The following is a 25,377-nucleotide window of genomic DNA, read 5'->3' as shown; positions in this document are numbered from 1 at the left end:
ACTTTGCTTCAGGATGAGAACAGAAATCGTGCTCTGGTGATGCGGCAGCAGCAGGAGGCCCCATTAGCTAAAGTGGTGCTTCAGGTTAAGAACAGTTTCAGGTTAAGAACTTTAAGTTCTTTACCCGAGGTACCACTGTATTTTAATATTTTGTTGGAAGCTGCACAGAAGGTGGGGGTGCAAATAATTTTTTATTATTATTATTATTATTATTATTATTATTATTATTATTATTATTATTATTATTATTCTCACTGTGCTAGTATTCTGGTTTTTCATACTTTAAGTAATGTCATATTTTGCTCAGAATTACCAAAGAGAAAGATTTCTATATACACATGGGAACTTCTAATTTTCTACTCTCCAATCATATGAATCATAGCTAGTTTAGATGGGTAGCAGAAAGCAGTTGTGGGTGTGTGGCAGGAGGTGAAGGAATGTTTTAATTGGTTAGAATCCAACATTTGCAATTTTGCCCTCAACTATAGGGTTGTTGTTGTTGTTTACATACCTAGATTGACATCAGGCAACATTTTATCAAGAAACTGAGTCTCTCCACCATTAGGGGATAAGAAGTCAGCCAAAAGCTGGCTGTTGCTTAGTTCTGGATGTTGTGAAAGTTTCTTTGAGGGAGACAAAAAGAAAAACAAGCAATTACACTCAAATTAGCTTCTCTCTAGGAATGGAAATTAACTGTTAAATGTTGCAAGGGAAAAATCATGAGATACAATATGAATTAAAATGCCATTTGAGATCATGGTCATTCAAAATGTGTTGTGTGAGTATCAGATGGGAAATGTACACACTGGGAGAAAGGGAAGTTGATGAGGAGAAACCTAAGCTATCCACAGAAATAAGTACATCTCAAGTGAAGCTTCTTCATACCTGCAGATATTCCTGAAACTCCTCTCTCTTTGACATCAAGAATTCATAGTTCTTTGGTCCAATGATCCTCTTTGAAGGAAGCTGTGCATCAGGGAATGTACCTGATCATAGCACAATATGTACAATATAGTTAAAGTGAAGATTTATTTTCACTTGCACTAAAATGATAGTGTAAATTTTATCGAAGTAAAATGCTATTTTAACCTCCACAGGAGGGTAGGAAATTAACATACCATGGAATTCTGTTAGCTTTGACTCAAGAACATAAAATTCAAGGTATTTTCTGTAGACCGACCAGTGTTCAGGTTTGTGACCAACTGCAAATACATACAGATATATATATTTTTTTACTTTAAGAACGGTTAAAAAAAAGTTCTACAGGCAAATGTACAAGTCTAGGACAATATGGAAAAAGTCCTCAGGTGGTGTTGTTGTTGTTGTTAGCAACAGCAGTAATAATATCCTGCTGCAGTCATGCCTGGACCTTTTAAAAATAAGATTTACAAAACTATAAATACAAAAGGAAATACCCCAGTCATCCTAACAGGTGCAATGTTCAACAATAGTTTATCAGGGTTTTAGACAATGCATTTAATATTTTTCAAGACTTCACAGGATCTTGAAAACAACTAAGATAAAATGAGTGTGCACCAGAGCTGGCAAATCAAGAGTATTAAGGCAGGTAGGGTAAATAGGCATACACTTGTAAAGGTACCAGTACCTGCCATTCTGTCATTCCTTTCCACATCAATGCAAAATACGGGGATTCTCTCTTTCCTTTGAAGAGGGGGGTCTTCAAAGAAGTCGACATACGGGATGGTAATTTTCCAAGCTGCAAGATTGCGAGGGGTATTAGGCGTGCTAAGTGCCTCCACGGGAGAATCATCTTCCATTACCACGATGCCTTCTTCAATCTACAGTGGAAGATTCATGCATCAAGAGACCATTTTGAGCCTATTTTATTCAAGGTAACTTAAAATGTGTTTCCTTATGTGAACAAATACATCTTGCCTTTTGACTATAATCACAGAGCTCAGGAAAGCTTACAATTCAAAACTGACAAAACAAAGTATTACCGTATTTTTCGCTCTGTTGGACGCAGTTTTTCCCCTCCAAAAATTGAGGGGAAATGTGTGTGCGTCCTATGGAGCGAATGCAGGCTTGTGCCATAGCCGCGCAACCCCTCCAGCAAGGAGAGGCTGCACGGGGCTATGGCTTCTTTAGTACTGTATGTACTGTATGAAAAGTATGTACTTTTGTACTGTATGAAAGAAACAACAAGAACCCAGTGCTTTTTTTCTATAAAAAATGTTTAGGGGTACTCTCATTTTGACTCAAGAAAATCACCCTTTTATAGTTCAAATCGGGGAAAATAAATACAGTAAATGGACAAAAGTAAAAAGATTCAGGAAATGTTTAGTGGTATGCGTACCCCTGCGTACTCCCAGAAAAAAAGCACCGATAAAAACCAAGACCATATCTAAAGTTTCAAGAAAGCTCCGACCAGTGTGACGAAAAATGAGGGACGATGGGTGTTGCAGCACTGCCACAACAGTTCCTTATTTAGCTATGTCTGAAAGAATCTGCCTTGAACGCAATATATACAAAGTGGCACAAGCTCTCAAGAGAGCCAATCAACTTCTTCAAGGATGAAACTCATGTGATCGTGTTCCCGCACTTGTGTTGCTAATCGGTAACCATAAAATGAAGCAAGACAGAATGGACTGAAGTCGGGATGGGGAGCAACCATAAAACGGATTGGTGGCAGCATGTGGTGAACAGGACAGAGGACAAGTGTGCAGTCAAAGCTGCTAGGACAAAGAAGCACCAACTCACAAAGTCATCTTCTCCTTCAGCCAGGCCATAGTTGGGCAGAACTGCGCCTTCCATTGTGGTACTCTTGAACACGCCTTTAATTTTGCTACTAATACTTCTGATTCCGGACGATTCTCCTTTTCTCTGCATGCTCCTACATGAAATAAAAAGGAAATGCATACTGCATAGCTATTCCAAGGAGGGAAAACCAAAATACCGCAAAGGGAACATTGAAGCGACTCTACTACACGAACAATTCATGGGGACATTTCTTTGCCCCAATCCAGCAGGGGAGACCAAAGGGAAAAGGAACCAGGCTTCTGCTAGTAATAGACCCATACAAACAGATGTTCCATGTTGCCAGTTCTGATATTTCTGGTCACTTGGTAAAGAGAGAGACACATTCCTGGCACATGCATACCCTGTCCTCTATTCAAAGCCCTCTGGATTGGGGCCTATGATCTATTTCACTTTAGCATTTACAACAGGGGTGGGGAACCTTTGGCCCTCAAAATAACTACATCAGAGGTGGTTTTAGGGCAGCACAACTGGTTCCCCCGCAATGGGCGCCAAGCTGAAAGGGAGCACAGTAAGCACTTGTTCAGTTATGGGAAGCAAGTGTGAGGGCTCTGACAGGGTCCTCTTTCCTTTCTAAAGCCTAGTTAGCACTTGCCCTGCTTTGGGGTGGGATAGGGGGCTCTAGGACCCTGCAGGAATCCTCACACCTCTTTCCAAAAGCCCAGCATAGCATGAGGCCTGGGGAGGAGGCACAGAATTCTGGCCTAGTTCAGGGCACCATAATACCAAAGCCTGCCCCCCGACTACCTCTCCTATCATCCCTGACCACTGGTCCATGCTTGCTGGACTGATGGGAGGTGGAGTCCAGCAACATCTGGAGGGCCACAGGTTCCTCATCCCTGATTTACAGTGTAAATTTCACACAACGACTATATTTAGAAATTGCAATAACCTATGGTTTATCCCTTCTGGGATTGCATGCTCACCCTCCCCCACTTTCTCCAGAGCGGCCATGAGGATTGCAGGCAACTTTCGCTGCCAATTTCAGCTAACCACAGTTTAGCATGATGTCCAAATCCTAAACTATGGTTAATCTTAACTGTGGTTTGGTGAAAGATGTCAGACTGATAACCCATGACTTGAAGCTAAGCTTAATCATGCTTCGTTGGGTTTGACTGATCCGAGAAACTGCAATTAATTAGAAATGGAGCTGAGAGCTCCCTAAGAGAGGCTGGGGAAACCCAGCCAGATGGGTGGGGTATAAATAATAAATTGATGATGATGATGTTACACTGGAGGAAGAGTGGGAGGATGTGAATCTGAAGGTAGGCTAGGTTTGTCCCTGTCACATCAAACCATGGTTTCTCTTGACATCCAAATGCAACAGCAAAACATCATCAGCTGTGAAACGCTGGGTACATGGAAATAATGCTTTTTATATTGCAAAGGGCCTCGACGGGGTGTGGATGTGTGAATTCAGACACAGTAACATTGTTAATGTGTAAACGTACTGCACCCTCCTCTAGCCCCATAAAATACTTCTCTAGGGCTCAGGCTATCCAGGGTTAGGTGCAGCAGGCCAGCTTTGCTTCCTGCCCAAGCTCAGCAACCAGTCTCTTACACTGGAGAAAGCTAACAGGAGCATTTGGGGACAGCACTAGGATGGGCTGCTAAACCTGCTCCTTAGCCTTGATGATGCCACCTCTTGATAACCCAACTTATTCCTCTCTGCACAGCTCCCTCTTCATCACCTGATACTGTCTGGAGAAGGGTTCTATTTCTGGCCAGAGAAGTGTGACGGAATGTTAAAGGAAACAGCTCAAAATATACAGATGACAAAAACCCATAGCTTTCTGAAATGCATCCCTCCCAGACAGGCATGGCCAAACATGGCCCTCCAGCTGTTTTGGGACTACAATTCCCATCATCCCTGACCACTGGTCCTGTTAGCTAGGGATGATGGGAGTTGTAGTCCCAAAACAGCTGGAGGGCCACGTTTGGCCATGCCTGCTCCAAGTGCTGAGTGTGGGGGAAATGAACTAATTGTTTTCTTACTATAGCACCCTTTGTGGCAAATACAAAACAGAAGCTGATCTAGTTAACAATAATCAAGGAAACTGGCTATTCATATTGCAAAAATCACAGTGAGTGGGATGGGGGGGGGAATGCTGAATAACGTAAGCTTAAGCTATTGTTAAACTTGCACATAAATAATCAAGCATTTGCACAGGCATGTGTGATATGAGACGGCCCTAACTTACTTTAAAGCAGCAGGGAGAGATGGAAAAAAGCCAGATGGGAGGGTTAGGATTGACTGAAAATGAGGGAAAACAGATGCAGACGAAGCCTCCAGGCTGGCGAAAGCGGCTTGCCCTAAAGAAGGTGGCTTGATGCATGGCTTATAATCTTGCTCAGAGCGAGAGCAACTTATAACAGAGCATCCAGAAGGCAGCAAATTCAAATGAAAAGACAGACATTAGCCAACAAATCTGCATTCCTCACACAAAAAAGCCATGCTTCACATATACAGCCGCTTCATGCATGCACGCTGGCCTGACGCCCTTACACCAAACAAAGCCAACTTCACTTCCTACTCTAGAAACACACCAAGCATCCGAGTGGGGGTGGAAAAAACCCCACACAAAATGTGGGTCTTATTCAAAAAGCGGTAGTAATGGTAAATCAAAAAACGGGGTGGGGGTGGGGAGAGCACTATCTGGTAATAGCTATGGAATAACTGGACTGTGTTTTCTGCTAACAAAAGCACTGCTGAACAGAACAGGGTCTTCAGATATCTCCTTGTTAACCCTTACTATTCTGATTGCAGTGTGTATTTACATTTCATATATAAAACCTCAATGGGGAAGAAGTGCATTTAAAGAAAAAGGAATATGCACAACTATTTGACCCAGTTATTAAAACAGCATCATTAAACTAGGCTGGGTACAACAGGTGGCTAGTGATTTAGGAATGCTTAGTGGGAGATTTCTAGAGTTCAGAAAATATCCAAGGAAAGCTATGCCTTAAAGCCAAACCGAATGCCATTTTTGCTGATGTTTCAAAACAAGACAGAAATGTGCAGTTACTTGAACTATCACTTGAGCCTGGAAATAGTTTCCATGTATTTATTTATTTTTAAAAAATGTGTACAAGTGAAATATGATATAGTCACAAATAGATACAGCGTAAACAAGCAACAATGGCATGTCAGCTCAATTTACTATAAACAATCCAAGCAGAGACTACCTCTCCAGCTAGGCAACTAATAGTACTGTATTCCACAAGCCAAGAAAAAGGTGAATCCCCTTACACTTCTATTCTACTCGAACAGTGCAGTTAAAAATGTTAGTAGCTGCTATAGTGGCTGTCATTTCCAAATGCACTTGGACGTGTCTGCTTTTCTTCACAACAGCTTGATCTTGCATTCGCTTACATATACAGTATGATAAAAAAGTACTGGCGCTGTTTCATAAAGTTTGTGACACCACAGTTATGCTTGCTTGGAGCTGAACTTAAATTTAATGCATTTGGCAAAGCTGCGCACCGAAGATGTAAAGTGGTCTGCTGAACTGGTGAGATCACAGCAGAAATCTGATTTCTCCTTCTTTGAGCCCTGAAACAATGGGTCAGTAGGATGGCCCATTTCTCTCTCTCTCTCTCTCTCTCTCACACACTCACACACACACACACACACACACACACTGGGGGGCAGGACTTCTGTGCCTTTTACAGCTACCCAGAAAGGACAACAGAAACAGGTGACACTTCCATGGTAATTGCATCTGCATGGCAGGAAATGCATCACTTGCATAGATTTGGGGTGGGCAGCTAAGAGGAAAGAATATCCTTCCCAGAATACAAATGTCAGCAATGATTTAAAAGTAGCAAGAATAACTGAGGGCTGCAAGGAAGATATTCCTGAATTATTTTCATACTAATGAAAGCCATACTAGTTCTCTTTTTCCCTTTTTCTTTTCTTTAGCCCCTTATTTTAGCTGCATTTCATTGCATTCCAATCCAACTGACACTAATCCAACGGCAGCATGTAAGCACCAAGCAGATGTCTTCAGTTTTTGACTGTTTTATAACCAGATAAAATTTGTGGTTGCCAATGAACTGGTTATTCCCCAGACATGACACTGGGCTTTGGAGGCGCTTGGAAGAAGGTGTGGTCTTACCACTCCCCTTGGCTTGGCTTGAGAGCAGTCACAACTGCAAGCCCTCTTTCCACACTTAAAATCCTAACATGGCTGGAAGGATAGAAGGCAAGCTCTCTCCACCTTCTTGTAAGCTCTTAACCTTGAGTATAATATATAACTTACACACACACGTGATTAGTTAGCCAACTGTGTTTTCTTTTTAAAAAAGAAAATTGGGCTTAATATTGATTCAATAAAATAACACATTACATACTTTAAAAACTAGCTACGTGCACTATTTTAAACTCAGAAACCAAGCCCAACAATTACATGAGATCATAAAGAATTTTATGAGAGATATTAGAATACTGAGAATTACACAAACAGACACAACATGCGCATACTCCAGAAAGGCAATTGTTTTTCGCACGCCATTCTTCTTTAGATAGGAAATATCTACAAACAAAATGTGGAGCTACGTAGCTAATTAGGAGACTGAATAGCAAAAGTTACTTACCACTAAGCATAAGAGGACTGTATTATTGCTAAATAGGCAAGGATCATTTCGCATGCAATCCTGTCCCATGTATGCAGATAGGGCTTCCCTACTCTCAGCAAAAAAGAACAACTGGAAAACCTGTGCATTCACAGTCATAGAACTCTGCCTGCCATAATGCACACCTGTGACTCTGGATCCCAGCCATGTGTATCAATAAATCTGGGTTGACAGTTATCTGTGCACATGCAGAAATAGAGATCCCCTCCAAGAATAAAGTGGCGCGAGCATTTTAACCATACCAATGCAAACTGCAAGTAGGAGGGTCTGCAATGATGTGCTGCTCGCCACCATCAAGTTGCACTTATCTATTCATTAATTCTTATCTTTCCCGAAGCAAGCAGACACCTGCAATGCTCAGGACACGAATCCTCTCCTTGCTCAAAGACGACAGGATACTAGCATCTACCTAAACCCAGGAAGATGGACTTTACTTAAATTGTTGATTTGCATTTATTTATTTTTACTTGTCATTGATACCCTGCCCACACCCATAGGCACTGTGTGGCATATGTTTTAAAAGCTTGAATTTCATTTATTTTTTGCCATTTGTGGCCATATTCAAACAGTGGGCAATCAATAGTGTCCAGGGATCATCTTTCCTTTCCCCACCCCATAAAGTGGTCTGGTGCCAAGGGTGTCCGGTTGCACAGAAACAAAGAAAACGTAAGTCTGACAACTGGGTCCATCTAGCTGGGTTCTGTCTGCAGCAGGCATACCCAAACTTGGCCCTCCAGCTGTTTTGGGACTACAATTCCCATCACCCTGACCAATGGTCCTGTTAGCTAGGGGTGATGGGAGTTGTAGTCCCAAAACAGCTGGAGGGCCGAGTTTGGGGACGCCTGGCAGCAGCTCTCCATGGTTTCAGAAAGGGATCTCTCCCAGCCCTACCAGGAGTGCCAGGAATCAAATTAGGGAACCCTTTGCATGCAAACCCATGATGCTCTACCACTGAGCTGTAGTGCTTAACTGGAGCTTGTCAAAGACAGGGAAGGTATTGTGGTCAATGTACGACAAGCCATTTCAATGATTATTTAACATAACACGCTCTGTTTTCTCGAGTCTGTATTGAAACAAAGTTTAATAAAAGCCGAATACATCTGACAATCTTATTGTCGTTGTTGTCCCCCCCTCCCCCCCCAAAAGCTTTCAAAACATGCAAGTATAATACACCTACTTGTTTGATTTAGAATTGCGTGTTGGAGATTCATCTACTTTTAAGAGATGTCTGAAAAACTAAGCCAGGAAAAGAAAGTTAAAAATGGCTAAGCACATCTTTTTCATTTCATAATTATATTTTCCATAATAAGGCAGATGATTCATTTGATAGGAATACTCAAAATAAAAAGACACATTTTGATACTATTAAATTTGAAATTAACTGTACTACTAGGATCTAAAACAGTGGTTCCCAATTAGCTAAGTACTGCGGACCCACAGTTTTTCATAAACCAAGCCATGGACCCCTTGAGTTTGAAAATGTTGATATCTCTATGTTAGTTTTTCGCTGTGTGAATGGGGCCATGGACTCCCTTCATGTGTTACGCAGACCCGAGGTCCACGGACCACCAATTGGGAACTACTGATCTAAAGGATTTCTGTAACCTGCTCTTAATCAGCAGAAGTGTCATTTCAAGGCAGATTCCTTATTTTGTCTCAAGGTGATAATATAATCTGGGGCGGGGGAGGGGGTGGAATCATGAATGGGGAACAATATCCATGGTGTTCTATTGAGCGTTTCCCCAGTTATTCACATTGACAAGAACAGTTTCGCTCCCCTTAACAAGAAAAGTCCCTGCCTCAGCAGGCAAGGCTTAACAACTCGGCGCTGCCCTCTGCAGGAAGTGCATTGATGCTAGTCCTTTTCCAACGGAGTTTTGCAAGTAAGGAGAAGGGGTTTGTACAGGCTGTACCCTCACTCTCTCCCCACACAATTTTCTGCAAGGGTAAAGGGCTTGGGTCAAGCCTTTCTCTTCCTTTGCTCTTCCTCCTCTCCCACCTACACAGTTAAGGCAACTGGAAGATCTATATTCAGAGCATTATCACTCCATGTTAGAATTCTGCCCAGGAAGAATAACAAGCACCTTTGAGCTAAACATATTTCAGAGACCAAAACTCTGTAATAATGGAAACCATCTTAACTAAAAACAAATGGGCAAGTATTAAAGCCACTGTATTGCATTTCTTCTTTTAAAATACATCTGACCAAATAAATATGAGCTTTCTCTCATCTTCGGGCTTACCTCACCACTGTGACAGAACCTAGGTGTAAATACGCTCTCTAAGAGGGAGAAAACATGTTCATAGGCTTCAAAAAGGCATCGCATCCTTTGCAGCTTCACAACTTCATCATAGGGACCTTCAGCAACTACAGGTGAAAATGCGGAGAATGTTGGTGTGCAAAATATCAGCTGCATAAAATGCACAGTAATAGGAGGATTAGATATTCTCAGGAGGGACTAAATCATCAAATTCTGCCCTCTTGATATTGGGAGGTTGACAAGAGCAGTTATTCTGGTAGTCAAGAAGAGACATGTGGGGGTGGGAATGTCAAGGCCACAAAGTTTGATCAAGGCATGTGCTTTGACTACACAGGTACTGTACAATCTGGCCCAACATTTCTATTATCCTGTGGAAACTGGCAAGGTAAGGGAGAAAGTAACTGCAGGTGCATAGCCAACTACCAAAGGGACCACTTCTTCCACCCAGTCTCACTTACTACTTTGTATCTCTTCCACAATGAAAGGATCAAATCTAATTTTGTCAATGCTTTCATCCAAACAGTAGGTTTTGTAGATTTTCTGTACTTCTTCATGAAGGGACATCTTTTCAGAATCTGACAATTCTGGCTGCAAAATTTTGTCATTAAGTTCCTCTGTTGGTGGAAGAAAATGAAAAAAAGGCATTATTTCTGAATATTGCAAATACTCCCTTCAAAGAAAACCCTGAAGCGACCTGCGGCTGTCAGGGAGCGGGTATGCATCACAGTCAATCTGAGCCAGTGAGCAGAGGGTGCAATCCTGCTAGCTGCAGGGGTCTGCTTTGCTGGCATGTTATCCGAAGAGGACTGAAAAGGGGATGGCCAAGACCACAAAGGTCCCAAGGCAGGAGACTGAGGCATAGGGGGAGGGGGAAAAAAAAAACTAGCTACTGTCCCCATGCCGGCCGTTCTCTCACCATCGCTCATCATCACCACAGTGGTGCTGATGCAAGAGTTGGTTTGGGGATCAGTGGCAAGTGACATGAGTCCAGCTCAGTCAGCCGCTTCCCATAATGCAATTGCGGAGATGGCAGCCACAGAGTGGGAGAAGGTGGCAGTCGGTGACAGAGAGGAATGGGGTCGTCTGAACTGCAGTGAGCTGGGGCACATCGAGGTGGCAATTACATGGGGGTGGGGCGGCAGTGAGGGGAGGGAAAGCAGGTCTGGCAGGATGTGATGCAGCAGTGCAGGAGCCACCTGCCATGGGTGCAATCTTGCTGACTGCGAGGGTTTGCTTTGCTTTGCCATTGTGAAACAGCACCCAGAAGAACAGAAGCTCCCTGCCTTCTGCAGGAGATGCCCCTCCCAACTGCAGATGTAGTTGAAATGTCCCAATTAAACATCAACCTCACCCTGAATTGATTCGGGGCAAGATTTTGGTCGGATATTATTGGGGTCAGCTTAGGGAGGGGGTGGCTGTACAGAGCCCCAGAAATGAGTGAATTACATTAGACGTTTATAAATCTCAGTATTTTGTGTGTGTGTGTGTATTAGAATTATTGAGCATCGCTGGGAACTTTCAGCTAGTTAAGTCATACCACTCACAATAAGGGCTATTTAATACAGGTGCAGTAGGACCTTATTGTGGTACCGTACCTACATCCAAGCAGAACTGCAATACATGCACCGCTCCTTCTTTTTTCAAAAAGTTCATAAAGAGAAAGAAAAGATCCTGCTGGTTTTTAATTTCTTTCAGCTCTAATTGTAAGACCTGAATAAAAAGTAAAAATAAATAAATTAAAAATTCCTTGTTTAATTTCAATAACGAAAACAAGAACAACAATGATGTAAACACATGCACAGTATTTAAACTTTTTGTTTCGTGCTTACAGAGGGCTTCTTGCTTCTGGGCTCTGCAAACTTGTGCAGGAAGGGAACCAAGGCAGAAGCAGGTTCTGTTGCTTTCTCGGGCTGCGGAAGAAGAGCAAGTCAACTGAGCAAGACCATGGGATTTCAGAAGCAGAAAAACTGTATTCGCATTTTGTCAGTACTCACTGGGCTGTCATCAATGAAGATAAGTAGCAAGTGGTTCACAGTATCCTAAAGAGAAGATTTAAGAAAAAATATTTTACACACAACAGTTGGAGCCCAAAGGGCCACACCTGCATGAAAACCTTGCAGCACTGCACCCTTCCTAATGTGGAACCAAAATGGCTACATTGCCTGCCATTTCCGAAAAACCACCCCGCCTTTAGTCGCACTCTACAAGGCACCAAAGCAGCGCCAGTGGGAAGAGGTATCAGACACATGCTTGTAAGCTACTAGCCGCAGCACATCTGCTCATCCTTCTGGACGCAGAAACTTGAATTCAGATCAAAACATTAAGAACACTAGAGAGGTCTGAAGCTGAAACGAGATGAGATACAGCCTGACGAAACTTGGCGTCTGTGGAATCCTGCGGGAGGGATTTAAAGCACAGAATGGACAGGAAGGAGGCGAACCGCTCCCTGAAACTGCTGTTTCAAACACGTTTTTTTTCCACTGGTGGAGGCTACTACTACTCACTGGAAGAAAAACAGTTCTTGGAAAAACATCAGGCTCCTGCAGCACCACCCTCCTTGTAGAGATTTGGCAGTAGCCCAGTCCTAGATTGAGATCCTGTAAAAGTTTCCTTGTGTCACCTTCGATAACCCCAATTACCTTGCCACCCCTTATCTCTCCATTCTCTTTTCCTGACGCACCCCTTCCTGTGACATTTGCTCATCCAGCTCTACCACCGCCATCTATCCAAATGTCTCCTATTCCCTGAAAAGACTCTGCACATCTTCCTTTGTTGCCCCTTAAGCCCTAAACTGCCACTATCTGACCACCTTAAGCCAGTGTTCAAAACTCCTCTTTTCCAGGAAGCCTTACTGCACACAATCCAAAACATGTGCAACTGAAATAACCACATCTTCTTTCCCTTCCTACCATGTTCTCATTACACACACAAAAGCCCATCATGGTGATCTGCACAAACCTGTCTGTCCATCCACAATTTTCCTTAGACCAAAGACCGGAATGGCATGTTTCAGGAATGTGCACGCCTGCCGCAGTACATTAGTTTTTTCTCTTTAGTCAAGTCTGTTGATGGGAGGCCTAGAGATCTTTCCAATTCATACTTCCTACTCTTTTCAAAGCACCAATCTCTAAAGGTGTCCTGCCTCCTGCTGCTATAGGAACCCTTCTGCATTGGTTGGGCTCCCCCACCAACCCCTTGCCCACCCAATATAAAGGCGAGGGCTTCTTTTTACTAGATTTGGTCCTCATCAGAACACTTGCAGATCCATGTTTATTCCAGGTATTTCAGTTAAACCTAATAACTTGCTCAAGCAAGCTAGCTAGATGTTACGTTTTGATTTGTCTTGCACTCTGCTCTCCTTTTTCATTATTTCTTTTAATTAAAGACATAATCGTTTTATAATACTGGAGGTTGGCTGGTTGCTTGAGATCACTTCAGCTTATGAGCTAAGCTGATGCGAACACGCTATAACGTTTGGGCAGGCAGGGAATCAGGAGAGGATGGGCTGACTCAGCCTTCCAGCGATGACTGGAGAGAGAATATGCAGGTAGTTTCCCAATTCCTGGATTAAGAGGCTTCTCGGAAGAGTGGTGGCAATACTACCAAAAAGTTGGAGCTGTGTGGGTCATGCTTTCCCCCCTCGGAGGCTGTTTGTGTGTGTTCATGTGAAGAAAGCTCTGTGACACTGCCTTCCTATGTAGTTTCTCTGCATCTGTTTTAGGGCAGGGAACTTCCATACCTGTTCTTCAGAAAGCACCAAGCACATAGATGGCGATGAATAAACAACAACAACAACCCCTTTGATCCCAAGATGCAAACTATGACTAACATATATTATATTTCTTTCCCTTTGGCTGAGGGTCTGTTTCTATGCTATGGTTTTAATGATTGACCACATAAGGCAGCCACCTCAGAGTGAGACTGCCAGCTCATACGTTCCACTGCCTCCACAGAACTATGAGGTGGAAATGAGGGCTAAGTGGCATCTGCATGTTAATGGCGCTGCAGCCTTCCTCCAGCAGTTTCCCAGGCCAAAGGCCAAGAGTGGAACAGAAGTCCCCTAACACCAGCCATTGGGCGTGCCCTACCAGAAAGGAGCAGAGCCACGGTGTAATAATAATAATGGTTTTACGGCAGCACAAAACTGTGGCCATTCAACCCCCTACCCAGGTGAACTGAGTAAGGATGAGACACTCTTAGTACCAAAACTAGAACTTCATTGGTTTATACTCAATAAAGTTATAGCTTAGAGATATTTAAGATCTTCCTTAACTTCACACTATAAACCTGCCACTGGACAAATACACTCTTTCTAGGGTGGCTATTGTCTTACACTACCTGTAAGAGACTCCCAGCCCCTTCTAGAATTCTAACATCCCACACACACACAGAGAGAGAACCTTGCCTGTCCATAGACGATCCCTATCTTTAACTGAGAGCCAATTCACTATCTGTCCCCAATGACAGATAAACTCGGAGTCCTCTCAGATAAGTCAGACACCCCTTCTGCCCACCCTGAAAGTCCCTCTCTCTAATCCCAGCCTCCTGTCTAACCCACAGAAAATCTCTCAGACAGTCCCTATTTGACCGTCAGCTGTCAGCACTTCACTTAAATTCCACTCTCTTACACACATACACGTGGAAGAGGGAGCGAGCTCGTTTTCTCCTGTTCAAGTGGCTAGGACACGACCCAACAAATTCAAATTACAAGAAAGGAGATTCCGACTAAACATCAGGAAGAGCTTTCTGGCAGTGAGCTGTTTGACGGTGGAAGGTGGTGAACTCAACTTTCACTGGAAGTTTTTATGCAGGGATTTGATGGCCACCTGCCATGGATGCTTCAGCTGAGATTCCTGCATTGCAGGGGGTTGGACTAGATGACCCACTAGATGACTAGATAGACTAGATGACCCAACTCTACAATTCTAGGAGTCTATCCTTCTGTGACTAGCTGATTGGCTCACCAGCTCCCACTAGTTTTGGGGTCACGTGCACCATAGTCAATGTTATCAAAGGTCACTAGAGGCCCAGGAGAACCAACAAGGCTACAATCCCCAATCCATTCCCCAGAGTAAGTCATCCACCAAGGTGGCCAAGGCTGCTTCCATCACATAACTAGGCTGAAAGCCAGACTTGAATGGCTCCGTAATCAATATCATCCAAGGCTGATTGGAACTGCAGTAGCACCTTCCACTCCAGACCTTGCTTAAAAATGGAACACTGGGCACCAGGGGATAGTTATCAAGGACCACTGGATCTAGATTTTATCTTTTAAAACAAAGGACATGGGCAGGGCAGCAGTCATGATCCCTTCCCTCAGAGAAGGATGACTCACTACATGGTTCAGATAGTACGTTTGGTCCTAGCAACCTGTTGTAGCCAGAAAAGACAATGATTTCGTGCACAGGTGGTGGCACCCGATGTTTCAAGCAGCCTCAGCCAAATTCTTGGATTGCACAAGCTGAAACGCATCCAAAGCAAAGTGACTTGTGGCTTCAATCTTCACCTCTGTCAACAAAACCACAGTTTGCAAGAATTTCCAGGCCCTGGGAACTTATTATTATGCACCGAGAAGTTTTATCGGTTAAAGGATTTAAGACCGAACCAAGGATTGGAGAGCAGTCCTCCAGTTTGTGCAGCCTGCTTTCCCCCTTCACTGCCGCTGGAAGGTATGTTTCCAGAAAAGGGAAAGGAGCAGAGACGGCTTAGAATGAGCCAAGATGATGTACAAGCCAAGTCACAACTGTAAAAGGATTTTGGCTCAGATCGTAATGAGCTAGTTGTTTATGAATGCATGAGCACGTTCGCAGAGTGAAACCTGCCATCAAAAAAATAAAATAATCTAAAAATGCATTTAGTGGGAATACAATCAAATGGTTGCTGGAACAATGAAAAATCTTATATATTCAACAACTGTAGCTATCACAAATGAAGCCCTGTGAATGCCTAGTTCAAGTGATATTGTTGCAGAGGCTTTTCCTATAGCATCTCTTTATTTTAATAATTTATATCCCGCTTTTCTTTAATATTAATAAAAAACCCTAAAGCCACTTAGAACATAAAATGAAAAAAACCTTGCAAACAAGGATCAGAGTGTCAGGCTAGGACTTGGGAGACAAGGTTTCAAATCCCAACTCAACCATGAAGCTCACTGGGCGACCTTGGGGAAGTCCCAGTCCCTCAGCCTGATGTACCTCACAGGGTTGTTATGAGAGATAAAATGAGGAACAGGAGGACCATGTACAGCAGCACCTTGAGCTTGGAGAAAAGGTCTGAGGCAAATGCAATCATAAAAAGAAAACAAATACAACAATTCATTCTTATAGCAGTCCAACTGTAGCATTTCATTGAAAAATGAGAACAGGGCTAAGTGAACGTCTCAAAACTCACCGGATCAGCTAAGAAGTCCATGGTGGGAAGGAAAACAGATCCTGAAAGGATTTCTCTTATAAGTATGGTGAATGATCTGAAAGGAATAAAAGAGCTTATTTTTATACATTTCTGCTTTTTCTCTCATCCCAATGGAGCTTTCATAAAGTACTCATTCTAAACTGTTGGAAAAGTCACTTGCTGTTGCAAATTTTGTAAAATATGCAAGAATTCCTCACACTGCTGCTCACAGTGCACTGATCTGGCCTTTCTGTCTTGCAGACCAGAGCCAATTTGAAGCACTTGAATGTGTACTGATCACTACTATTAAGGGTGCAAAATAACTGAAGAATATGGCGCTTTGGTGATGTTGCCATTAAGCTTTGCGGGCAGACGGAAGAGGAGCAGTTCTGTAGAAAAGAAGAGGAGTTTGGATTTGATATCTCGCTTTATCACTACCCTAAGGAGTCTCAAAGCGGCTAACATTCTCCTTTCCGTTCCTCCCCCACAACAAACACTCTGTGACAACCAAGATCTGTGTGGAAGGAAAACCTACTAATTGGAGATTGCGACTGAAGCCTTTGAGAAGAATCGCAACCAAGCACAGGTTATACTGAACCTACTCCCACACAACTGGTTTTTCATGAACACTGCCAAGTGTTGACCCTAGCCAGGTGTAGTTGCACAAGAGTCCTGGAAGCAAAGTAAGATTTTCTGAGATTACAAGATTTGTTTTTGGACTCTACTGTGCGTAACCACACAACGAAAAAGTATGGAATGCAAATAAATCAGAATCCTAAATTCATAGCATACCCGCAGTCTGTTGCCTTTGGAGGTAGAAGAAAGGAGAAAAGAAGTTCTGTAAGTTTCCTTAAATAATGAAGTTCATCTCTTCTACTTCTCAAAGCCACATGCAGCTCTGGTCCATATTCTTCTAAAGCAGCTTGCTGTAAATATTCGACATTTTTCACTGCAGGGAAAAAGGAAATCCAGCAAGATTTAAATAAAATTTATATAGAATAGCTTTATGTAACAATTCCTTCATATTTTACTTTATAACACAGTTCAGCTGTGAAGAGCAGCTATGAAGAGTGACAGGCTGTAGTTCTAGAAATATTGATATAGCTGCTCAGTCAGACTATTGCAATGTGTTCTGTGTACAGCTGCCTTTAAAAAAAAAGTCTGGAAACGGAATGTGCTCATTAACAGGGCTTCAAGCTACGGTGGCTCCCAGGCCCTTTCCAGGCCCAATGGAACGTGCTAGTTTTAACCTTTAAAGTCTGAAACAGCATATGACCAAGCTGCCTTTCCATAAGGGAAAGGGCCTTTTCAGTAGTGGCATCTTGGATCACATGGAGCCAAAGAATAACAGAACTGTAGAGTTGGAAGGGGCCTTGAGGATCATCACGTGACTAGTCCAAACCCCTGCAATGCAGGAATATGCAGCTGATCCCATACAGGGATCGAACCTGCAACCTTGGTGTTATCAGCACCACGCTCTAACCAACTGAGCCATGTATGTGAACTTTTCAGCACCAAGTGAAGCACCTTGTGTTAACCCATCTCTTTTAAAAAACTTGGGTAATCTGGGCTTGGTTTCAAATCTGACTGGGGAGAGTCAGAGAGTTCTGTTTCATTTTGTACCTCAAATGTTTTTACCTAGTTTACTTATTCTAAGTGATTCAGAGAACTTTATGTTATGTGATGTCATACAAATTCCATAAATACAAAGAATTTTGCAGTCTCAAGACAAAAGACACAGTTAGACAACAATCCACATTAAAGGTGGAGACATTTCTGCAAGAAACACCCATGATTTCTCATCAAAAGATGTGCTCGGAATTTGCTCCAATTTCCATATGCCTGTATCTGTTATCCCGCTGAGATGGGGTGGGGATTATTCAGAAATAGCATGGGAAACTGCCCAAGTTTCCCCAAGCATTTTACCAGCAACTCAGTTTATTCCTGACTGTAGCAGTTTTTCATTTGTTTGTTTTTTGAGATAGTTGCTGGATAATCTATATACCAAAAAGGGAAGGGCTAATATCTACTCAAAACAAATATTAATCACATGTAAAAAGTTGTGTTATCTGGCTCTGGTAGTTTCAGTACTACGATGCACACTTTCTTCTGATGCGACAAATACAGATTTGGGCATAGAACATTTAACTTATGCCAAGATACACTGCAATAAAGCTTTTTAGTTTGTTGATGAAAGAAGAATTCAATCAATTTGGGTAAAATTCACACCAGGTGCGTATGTCATTACAGAATTTACAGACACAAGATACTCTATTGTCTCCCAATATTTCAGTCACTTACCATTTCCAGAAAGGTAGCCATGATAATTCTCTGGCAGCACATAAAAACCAAAGAGTTTTGTGGCACCTTAAAGACTAACGTATTTATTACAGGATAAGCTTTCGTGGACTACTGACCACTTTATCAAAAGAATGAAGTAATATTCTGATTTACAGATATACATGTTGGAGGGGGTAGTGGCAGAAATGATTTTAAACAGTGAGGTCAGATGGGAATGAAATGTAGAAAATGACAGATTGCAATAATTACATTACTAACAGGTGCCATTAACAAAAAAAAAAAACAGCCCATGATAACACAGACACAACAGTTGTAAGCCAATTGATCAAAAATAGCATGATAACAATCCATTGGCCAATTCAGGTTTTGTTCTGTAAACAAACAGCACTTCAGACAAAAGATATTCAGCACACCTGATTTTTTCCCCCCACAAGGGTACTTTTTTGTCCCAGTCAATGTAAAGATGGGGTATAAAAAAAAAGTGTCATGGGTTTTTATTCAGGAAAGCACTCTGAAGAGATAACAACCATTTCATAAAGATAAGAATGGGGTTTTGCCAGGCTAACAACCATTAAAATGAATGATACTGTCAATGCTACCTTTGTGACTGGCTTTGGCTATTACTTCTATATGCTTCATAGCTGCCTTCAGCATTTTCCTTGTAATAACCGTTGGAATATCCACCTGGATGAGAAGAGGAAATCATTTTCCCTATTATTAATAAAAAGATGACAACAAAGTGCATTTGCTTATATAGGAACATTCAAGCTGCACGATTTAGTGTCAAAAAACAAGACAAGTATTGAAGGTTCTTGTTTTAATTGTAAATTAGATGCAAGAGCTTAATTCAGCCAAAGTGTCCCAGCATAAAGGACTTATTTATTTTAAAAGTCACCGCCTCCAGAAAACTGTCAAGTACTGTACATCTGAGAGGGGGCTAGGAACATAAATTCCTAATAAACCTAAGATACAATTCCCAAGATTATTTGAAAAATAGTGCAAGCACTGGACTGGTATAAAACAGATATGAGTCTGGGGGGGGGGCTGTGCACCCAGTGTTTCCCAAGTAATCCTTTACTACCCTCTTCTAAAAAGCCCAACCGAAAATGATTTACTTTCGATTCAACACCATAGCGCTGTTACCTTGTATATTCGGCGAATTACTGCAGATGCAAAAAATCTCAGTGTTACTCTTAATTCATCCACAGATGATTCATCATCAGTTATTTCCCTGCAAAATTTCAAAAGAAAGCACTGTGCATCATTATTGATAAGCAAATACATTCATCTATGTTTCTGCTTAGTCATTTCATAGGATGCTTATAAAGTTGAGGTAATTTTAATCTATTTTAGTATTTTAACCTTCGTATGTTTTAAAATTATGCCTGCTATCTTTTCTTGATTTATTTTTTTTGTAAACCACTTGGAGTGGTGGTGTTGTTTTTTAACAATCAAGCAATGAAATAAATATTTAGGTTAATACGGCTCCGGACACTATCTACGGGAAACGATACACTGAACAACATTTCACAGATTCCCAAACTATACTCCCAAATTTCCATGCTCACCAGACAATCAAAGTGAGCTTTTAATTTCTAAGTATTACAAAATCCATTTGTTGTTCTTTTTTATTCCCCCTCACCTTTCCTTCTTCTTTTTCTGTATCACTTTATTTCTTTTAATTGAAATCACTTCAATAAAATATAAATAAATAAAACTACATCTAGAGGCTTAAATATATATAATTATACAAAACGAGGCTTCATATATATATATATAATGGCTTAAATATATATAATGGCTTAAACATATATAATTATACAAAATGAGGCTTCAAAATGTGTTTCATATACTTTAAGCCTTATCAGTGAACAAATACTCAAAGCGCTCTTATTTTAAGACAAAGTGGTATTTCAGCTCCCTCTGCTGTCTTAATGAGGCAAAGCTTTAAAATACAATAATGATGCAAGGAACTTCTACTGTCCACAGGTTAAGAATTTGCAACACAAGAATGAATTGTCTTATATGCCATCCTTTGTGACTTCTATGTGTAGATGGATATAGGGCTATTTAAATAACCACTGAATAAAGATTCATTGAAGGAATCTTACCTGTACCAAGGATAAACAAAATTTTCCAGCACAAGCTCAAACACCTGAAGATAAAATCACAGTGAAAAATTTAATAATGCGTTAAAATATTCCCAGTAAAAGAGGCAACATAGGGATGACATGCCACTGGCAGAAGCATTTCAGCAACAAAGGCAGCTGTGTATACTGCATGAATCCTCAGCCCCAAAAGCATTTAAAAAGCAATGGGGGTACAGTCTGGGGATTCAATGTTCAGGTTCTTGTATGCCCAAAAATGTTGGTAGAGAGGTGGCAGAACTGCAAGCATGCATTTCTTCAAGAATCAACTGGTCTGTTTACTACCAGCAATGTGAGCGGCAACAAGCCAAAAATATTCCCTTTCCCATTAATGCAGTGACAGAAAGAAAATCACCCTCTCACACAGTGCTCCTTATTTATTTATTTTTACAATCAATCAATTATAATTTAAAAAATGATAAAAGTGCTTGTTTTTTATAAATATTCATAGGACAGTGTTAACGGAACGGTTTACTTTTTTAGGCCTCTAGATAAAAAGCTGGGAGCTACTCTCAAGTAATTGGAGTGATCTTACAGAGCTGAAGCATCTATGCTGCTCCTAGGTTTCAAGGTCAGAGCTGGGGCCTGGTAATTAGGAACTGGTTTCAGATATGAAAAGCATGTACACTAAAATGCTCGAAGGTTCCAGCTGTTGAGTCTTCTGATTGGTTTGGGGGACTCAACCTCAGTTGCTGTAAATTTTACTGTTAGGCTAGCCATTTGTCTCTTTTCTCCATTTAATTTCCATTCAGTCTCCTTTTGCCTTCCTTGACTTTTTTATCTGGGAGATCATATTTGCTATGCTATGGATTTTTGTTTCTGAATCATTGTTTTGTGGTATGTATAGGATTCAGAATTACTTTTGTTATTTTAGTCTGATTTATGTTACCTAAACATCAACTGTACTGTGGTCCCCCTTACATGCAGTTATTTTTATTCCATTTTCTTCTTGTTCTTTTTTAATAGAGCTATCTTATTTCAGATTGGATACAAGCCTTGGTACTGAACCCAGTTCCTAACTAATTGTTACTGAATAATTGGCTGGCCTGAGGCTCAGAGAGCATTTAGCTCTTTATTTTTTAAGCTTTTGCTTCTCTGGAATCCTAGGGGTGTCCAGGAAGGTATGGGAGTCTCCTTGCCCAGACCACATAAGGTGTGATGGCAGTATACTTTGCAAGGTTGGTGGCAGCCCTGGATATTAGACACCAGCTGACCCACCAAGGATGGGCCCCACATTTTAGGGGCAAGATCTTTGCAGGTGGTATTGAATGAATCCATCCTGTCAGCAGAAGGATTTTCATTTATGCAAAACAGGACCTTTCCCCTCCTCTCCTCCTGGAACAGATTTTGGGTGGGGAGGACATTCTATTGCATAAGCAGAAATCCTTGCACCGGCTGAACATTCACTTAGCGTTATGTTGGATCCACCCATAATTTACTAATTCTTACAAACTGGGCAAATGCAAAATTCTGGTATTCAAAGCAAGGATGATAGTGATTTGTTTTAACACCTGGTGATGCTAAACAGTTACCTCTGAGAGAGAAGCATCAACTTTAGAAGGAACTTTCAAGTTCAGCCACGGCTGATAATTTTGTAGCAGAAATGTAGGCCTATAGAATAAAGAAGATTGTTAAGCAGTGGTCCATTCCTCAAGGTACAAAAAAGAAAATTAAAATGCCATTTTTCACTTACCTGTGCCTATTACATTTGACGCTGCTACATACTGTACAGGTGTAACCTTGAGGATATAGTTCTTGCAGTTCTAATTGCTAAGAAAACAAACAAGTGTTCCATTACTCATAATCCTAAGGAAATAATTCAGCACTGGCCATGTTTAATGATTATGCAATGAAACTAATCACATAAGAAGAAATGTTGACAGAACAATAAAACACAGAAATAAATACTGAAACAGTCTGCACCCCCCACCCCCAAAAAACAAGGCTTGTAACATCAAACAAATATTCACACCGCAGCACATCTCAAATGTCTTGAAATTAGGCTACTCTCCTAAACTCATTCTGCTTTCACCTTTCTGCTCCTTCCCACAATCTTATCTTGCTGCTATCCCACTTGTGGAACAATGCTTGATCCAGCTGAAGCATCTACCAAATAGAAGAGTGGGGTTTTTTCCCAATTCTCCTTCCACCATAGCATTATACCTTCCACACTCCAACCCTCCAGAACTGATCTGAGAGGGACATAGGTGACTGCAGAGGGAAAGGGAGGGGGGAAATGACAAAAATTGCCTCTGCTTCTGTTACATAAGCTGACACTTTCACTAAATAAAATGCCATTCTATAAGTGGACAGCAGCAATGGATTTCTTCTACTACCTCTTCTACCTATGAATCTGTCTAAAGCAAATGGGGGGAAAGGCAGCAATGCCAAACCTCAGCTGGGTTGAGAAAGGAGTGAGATGAAGGCTCTACAGGACTTTTTCCCTTCTCACCAACAGCTTCATACCAGGACATTCTTTTCATTTATGGCAGAAGCATCAGTGATACCAAACCTTAGCTGGTGGTGAAGAGGAAAAGTGTGTCTAAGAATCCTCTCACACTTGGAACTTCATGCCACCCACTACAATATCCCAACCTTTCCTTCATTTGGTACTTTCTCCCCCCCCCAATGAAATCTATCCACTCAGCCCCAGCTGGGTTTTGACACTGAAAAAGTAAGCCCAGATTTTTGAGGGGGTGAAGAGCTTAGCATGTTCCACCTGCGCACACCCCCTTCCCCTTGAAACTGTACACAGCATCATTTAGAAATATTTGTACATGCACAGTCCCTCCGTCTCTTCAAAATAAGCATGTATGCCTTTTGCAAATACATTTTGATGTGGCATATGTTCCATGCAATCTACAAATATTTCTATATTTTTCAGTAAAATAAATGGCTATGAAATAATTTCATTAAATATCAGCCTTTTAACTAATTTAATCTAAATTTGTATATTACCCAAGTCTCAACATAGGTACTTTTTGAGATATTGAAGGAAGTGTGCCAAATGCAGTATTTAATAAACAAAGATGCTGTAAACATGCAGCAGCATCAACTAAAAGTAGTTCTTGATCATTAACTAATGTTTCAGTTAAATTTGCATAAACCTAGTGCTCCGACAATGAAAAAAGAAAGCAGTAGTCAGTTGTTTCTTCCATATGAGGTATCAAAGCATAATAATGAAGTTATACTTTACCTTGGTTTTATGTTTTATTGTAAATAGAATATTGGGTAAGAGGGAATCTGGTCCTAAGGAACAATAGAATGTGACAACTCCCGCCACAAATGACCAGAAGGTCATGAGAATGTGAAGATACCTCAAAAATAAAGAGAAAAATTACAATCTACAAAGCAGCACAAAATCGTATATCGGGTTATGTTTCTACTACGAACTTTGGAAAACTATATTCAACACTACATATACTATAACAGAAATTTACACAGCTTTCAAGACAATCATATCAGATGCTGTTGGACTAAGATTTCCATCAACCCCAACCAACTTGACCAACAGGCTACAACTCTCATCATCCCTGACGAACTTATGGAGCCTACAAATTCTCCATACTTGTGCTAACCTACAAGCACCAAGACTTAGGAGCCTGAATGGGAATAAGCATAATGCAGTAAGTGACTGTGCAGCATCTAAAGTCATAAATGTTAAGAGAGATACGGGTACTCCTCCAAAATATCAGAGTCACTGCTGCAAATAGACCATCATTAACCGTTGGGATAGCTTAGTCAGCCTTAGTCAGAATTTGTGGGTTTAAGCCCTATGTTGGGCAAAACATTTCTGCATCGCAGAGGGTCAGACTATATGAGCCTCGTGATCCCTTCCAACTCTACAGCTCTATGATACGAATTATTCTAGGCATTGTGAGACTCTGCCCCCAACTGGTGCAAATTCACACACATTGTCCTTTGCTCACAAGCAGCATTTTGATGGTGTTGCAGGAGGGTGACAGATACTCACACTGAGCCTCTCCTCGACACGCAGAAAGGAGAGGCTGCAGCAAAGAAAAAAGTACTCTTGTGAAAACAGGTGGGGGATAGTGGTTCGTGGAAACGATCCCCATACGTGCAATTTCACTTCAGCGAGGGGGCGAACGAAGGTCAACGTAACGTAAAGACAAACCTCCTTTCTGTTTATTGAGTTTTGTGCCCTACCTTTGCTCTTAAAACACAAAACCCGAGCAGTTTACTAAAAAGGGTTTATCACGCCCCTTCCACAGCCGTCCTTCCGGCTACACCTACTAAGGGATGTGTTTTATTTGACCGGTGGCAAATACATTTCGACCTGAAGCGCCTTCCGCGAGCAGGAGAGCGGACGCTTCCGTGACGGGGAGCACCCCCAGCGCCGAACCCGCTTCGCCCCCCCCCCATCCCCGTTACCGGCTGAGCAGGAGCGTCGCCGCACTGAGCCCCAGGAGGAGGCAGCAGAAGAGCGGGTACTGGCGGCACGTCTCGCGCAGCGCCTCCGCGCCGCGCACGCGCCGGCACAGCTTCTCCCCGGCCGCGCGCACCCGCCTCATGGTGGAAGGGGCCGTGGCGGAGCACGGGACCCCGGCTGCACCTGCGGACCCCGCGCTCAGGAAAACACCCGGGACTCGGCGCTCCCGACTTCCGGTTTCTCTCACGTGACCTATTGCCCCACCCCGCTCTCTCTCACGTGACTTCCCACCCCCGCAAAAGAGGCGGGCCAATGTTGCCACGTGTCTCAGGAAGGAAGTTGGCGCGGAGAGGCTCCCCGAAGCGCTTGTTCCATTTTGGTTCCCCTCGGTCTCTTGGGGAGAGCTCCCCTGAAAAGCGCAGCAACCCTCCGCCCGCTTGGGCACCCTATTCCGTGGGCAACGGAAAAGGGCGGG

General features: G+C 42.1%; 1 protein-coding gene across 1 annotated transcript in view; it reads right to left on the bottom strand.

The window, feature by feature from the left end:
- Positions 1-25,117, bottom strand: part of SNX14 (sorting nexin 14) — a 34,384-nt gene extending 9,267 nt beyond the window's left edge. Inside the window, exons 1-20 of the mRNA XM_081905595.1 lie at positions 24,905-25,117; positions 23,709-23,829; positions 22,206-22,282; positions 22,045-22,123; positions 20,477-20,520; positions 19,509-19,596; positions 18,965-19,049; positions 16,857-17,013; positions 16,065-16,140; positions 11,669-11,713; positions 11,504-11,584; positions 11,270-11,384; positions 10,133-10,288; positions 9,657-9,781; positions 8,591-8,649; positions 2,722-2,854; positions 1,607-1,799; positions 1,119-1,202; positions 886-986; positions 512-623 (exon numbers count right to left, since the gene is read on the bottom strand). Coding sequence (XP_081761721.1) covers positions 512-623; positions 886-986; positions 1,119-1,202; positions 1,607-1,799; positions 2,722-2,854; positions 8,591-8,649; positions 9,657-9,781; positions 10,133-10,288; positions 11,270-11,384; positions 11,504-11,584; positions 11,669-11,713; positions 16,065-16,140; positions 16,857-17,013; positions 18,965-19,049; positions 19,509-19,596; positions 20,477-20,520; positions 22,045-22,123; positions 22,206-22,282; positions 23,709-23,829; positions 24,905-25,044 — 2,071 coding nt within the window. The 5' untranslated portion in view covers positions 25,045-25,117. The remainder of the gene's footprint in view (positions 1-511; positions 624-885; positions 987-1,118; positions 1,203-1,606; positions 1,800-2,721; positions 2,855-8,590; positions 8,650-9,656; positions 9,782-10,132; positions 10,289-11,269; positions 11,385-11,503; positions 11,585-11,668; positions 11,714-16,064; positions 16,141-16,856; positions 17,014-18,964; positions 19,050-19,508; positions 19,597-20,476; positions 20,521-22,044; positions 22,124-22,205; positions 22,283-23,708; positions 23,830-24,904) is intronic.
- Positions 25,118-25,377: the final 260 nt, after the last annotated feature.

This window comes from Podarcis melisellensis (genome assembly GCF_964234715.1).
Source record: "Podarcis melisellensis genome assembly, chromosome: 3".
Classification (NCBI taxonomy): domain Eukaryota; kingdom Metazoa; phylum Chordata; class Lepidosauria; order Squamata; family Lacertidae; genus Podarcis; species Podarcis melisellensis.
Note: the sequence above shows the minus strand (reverse complement) of the source record. Positions and strands in the feature narration are given on the sequence as shown.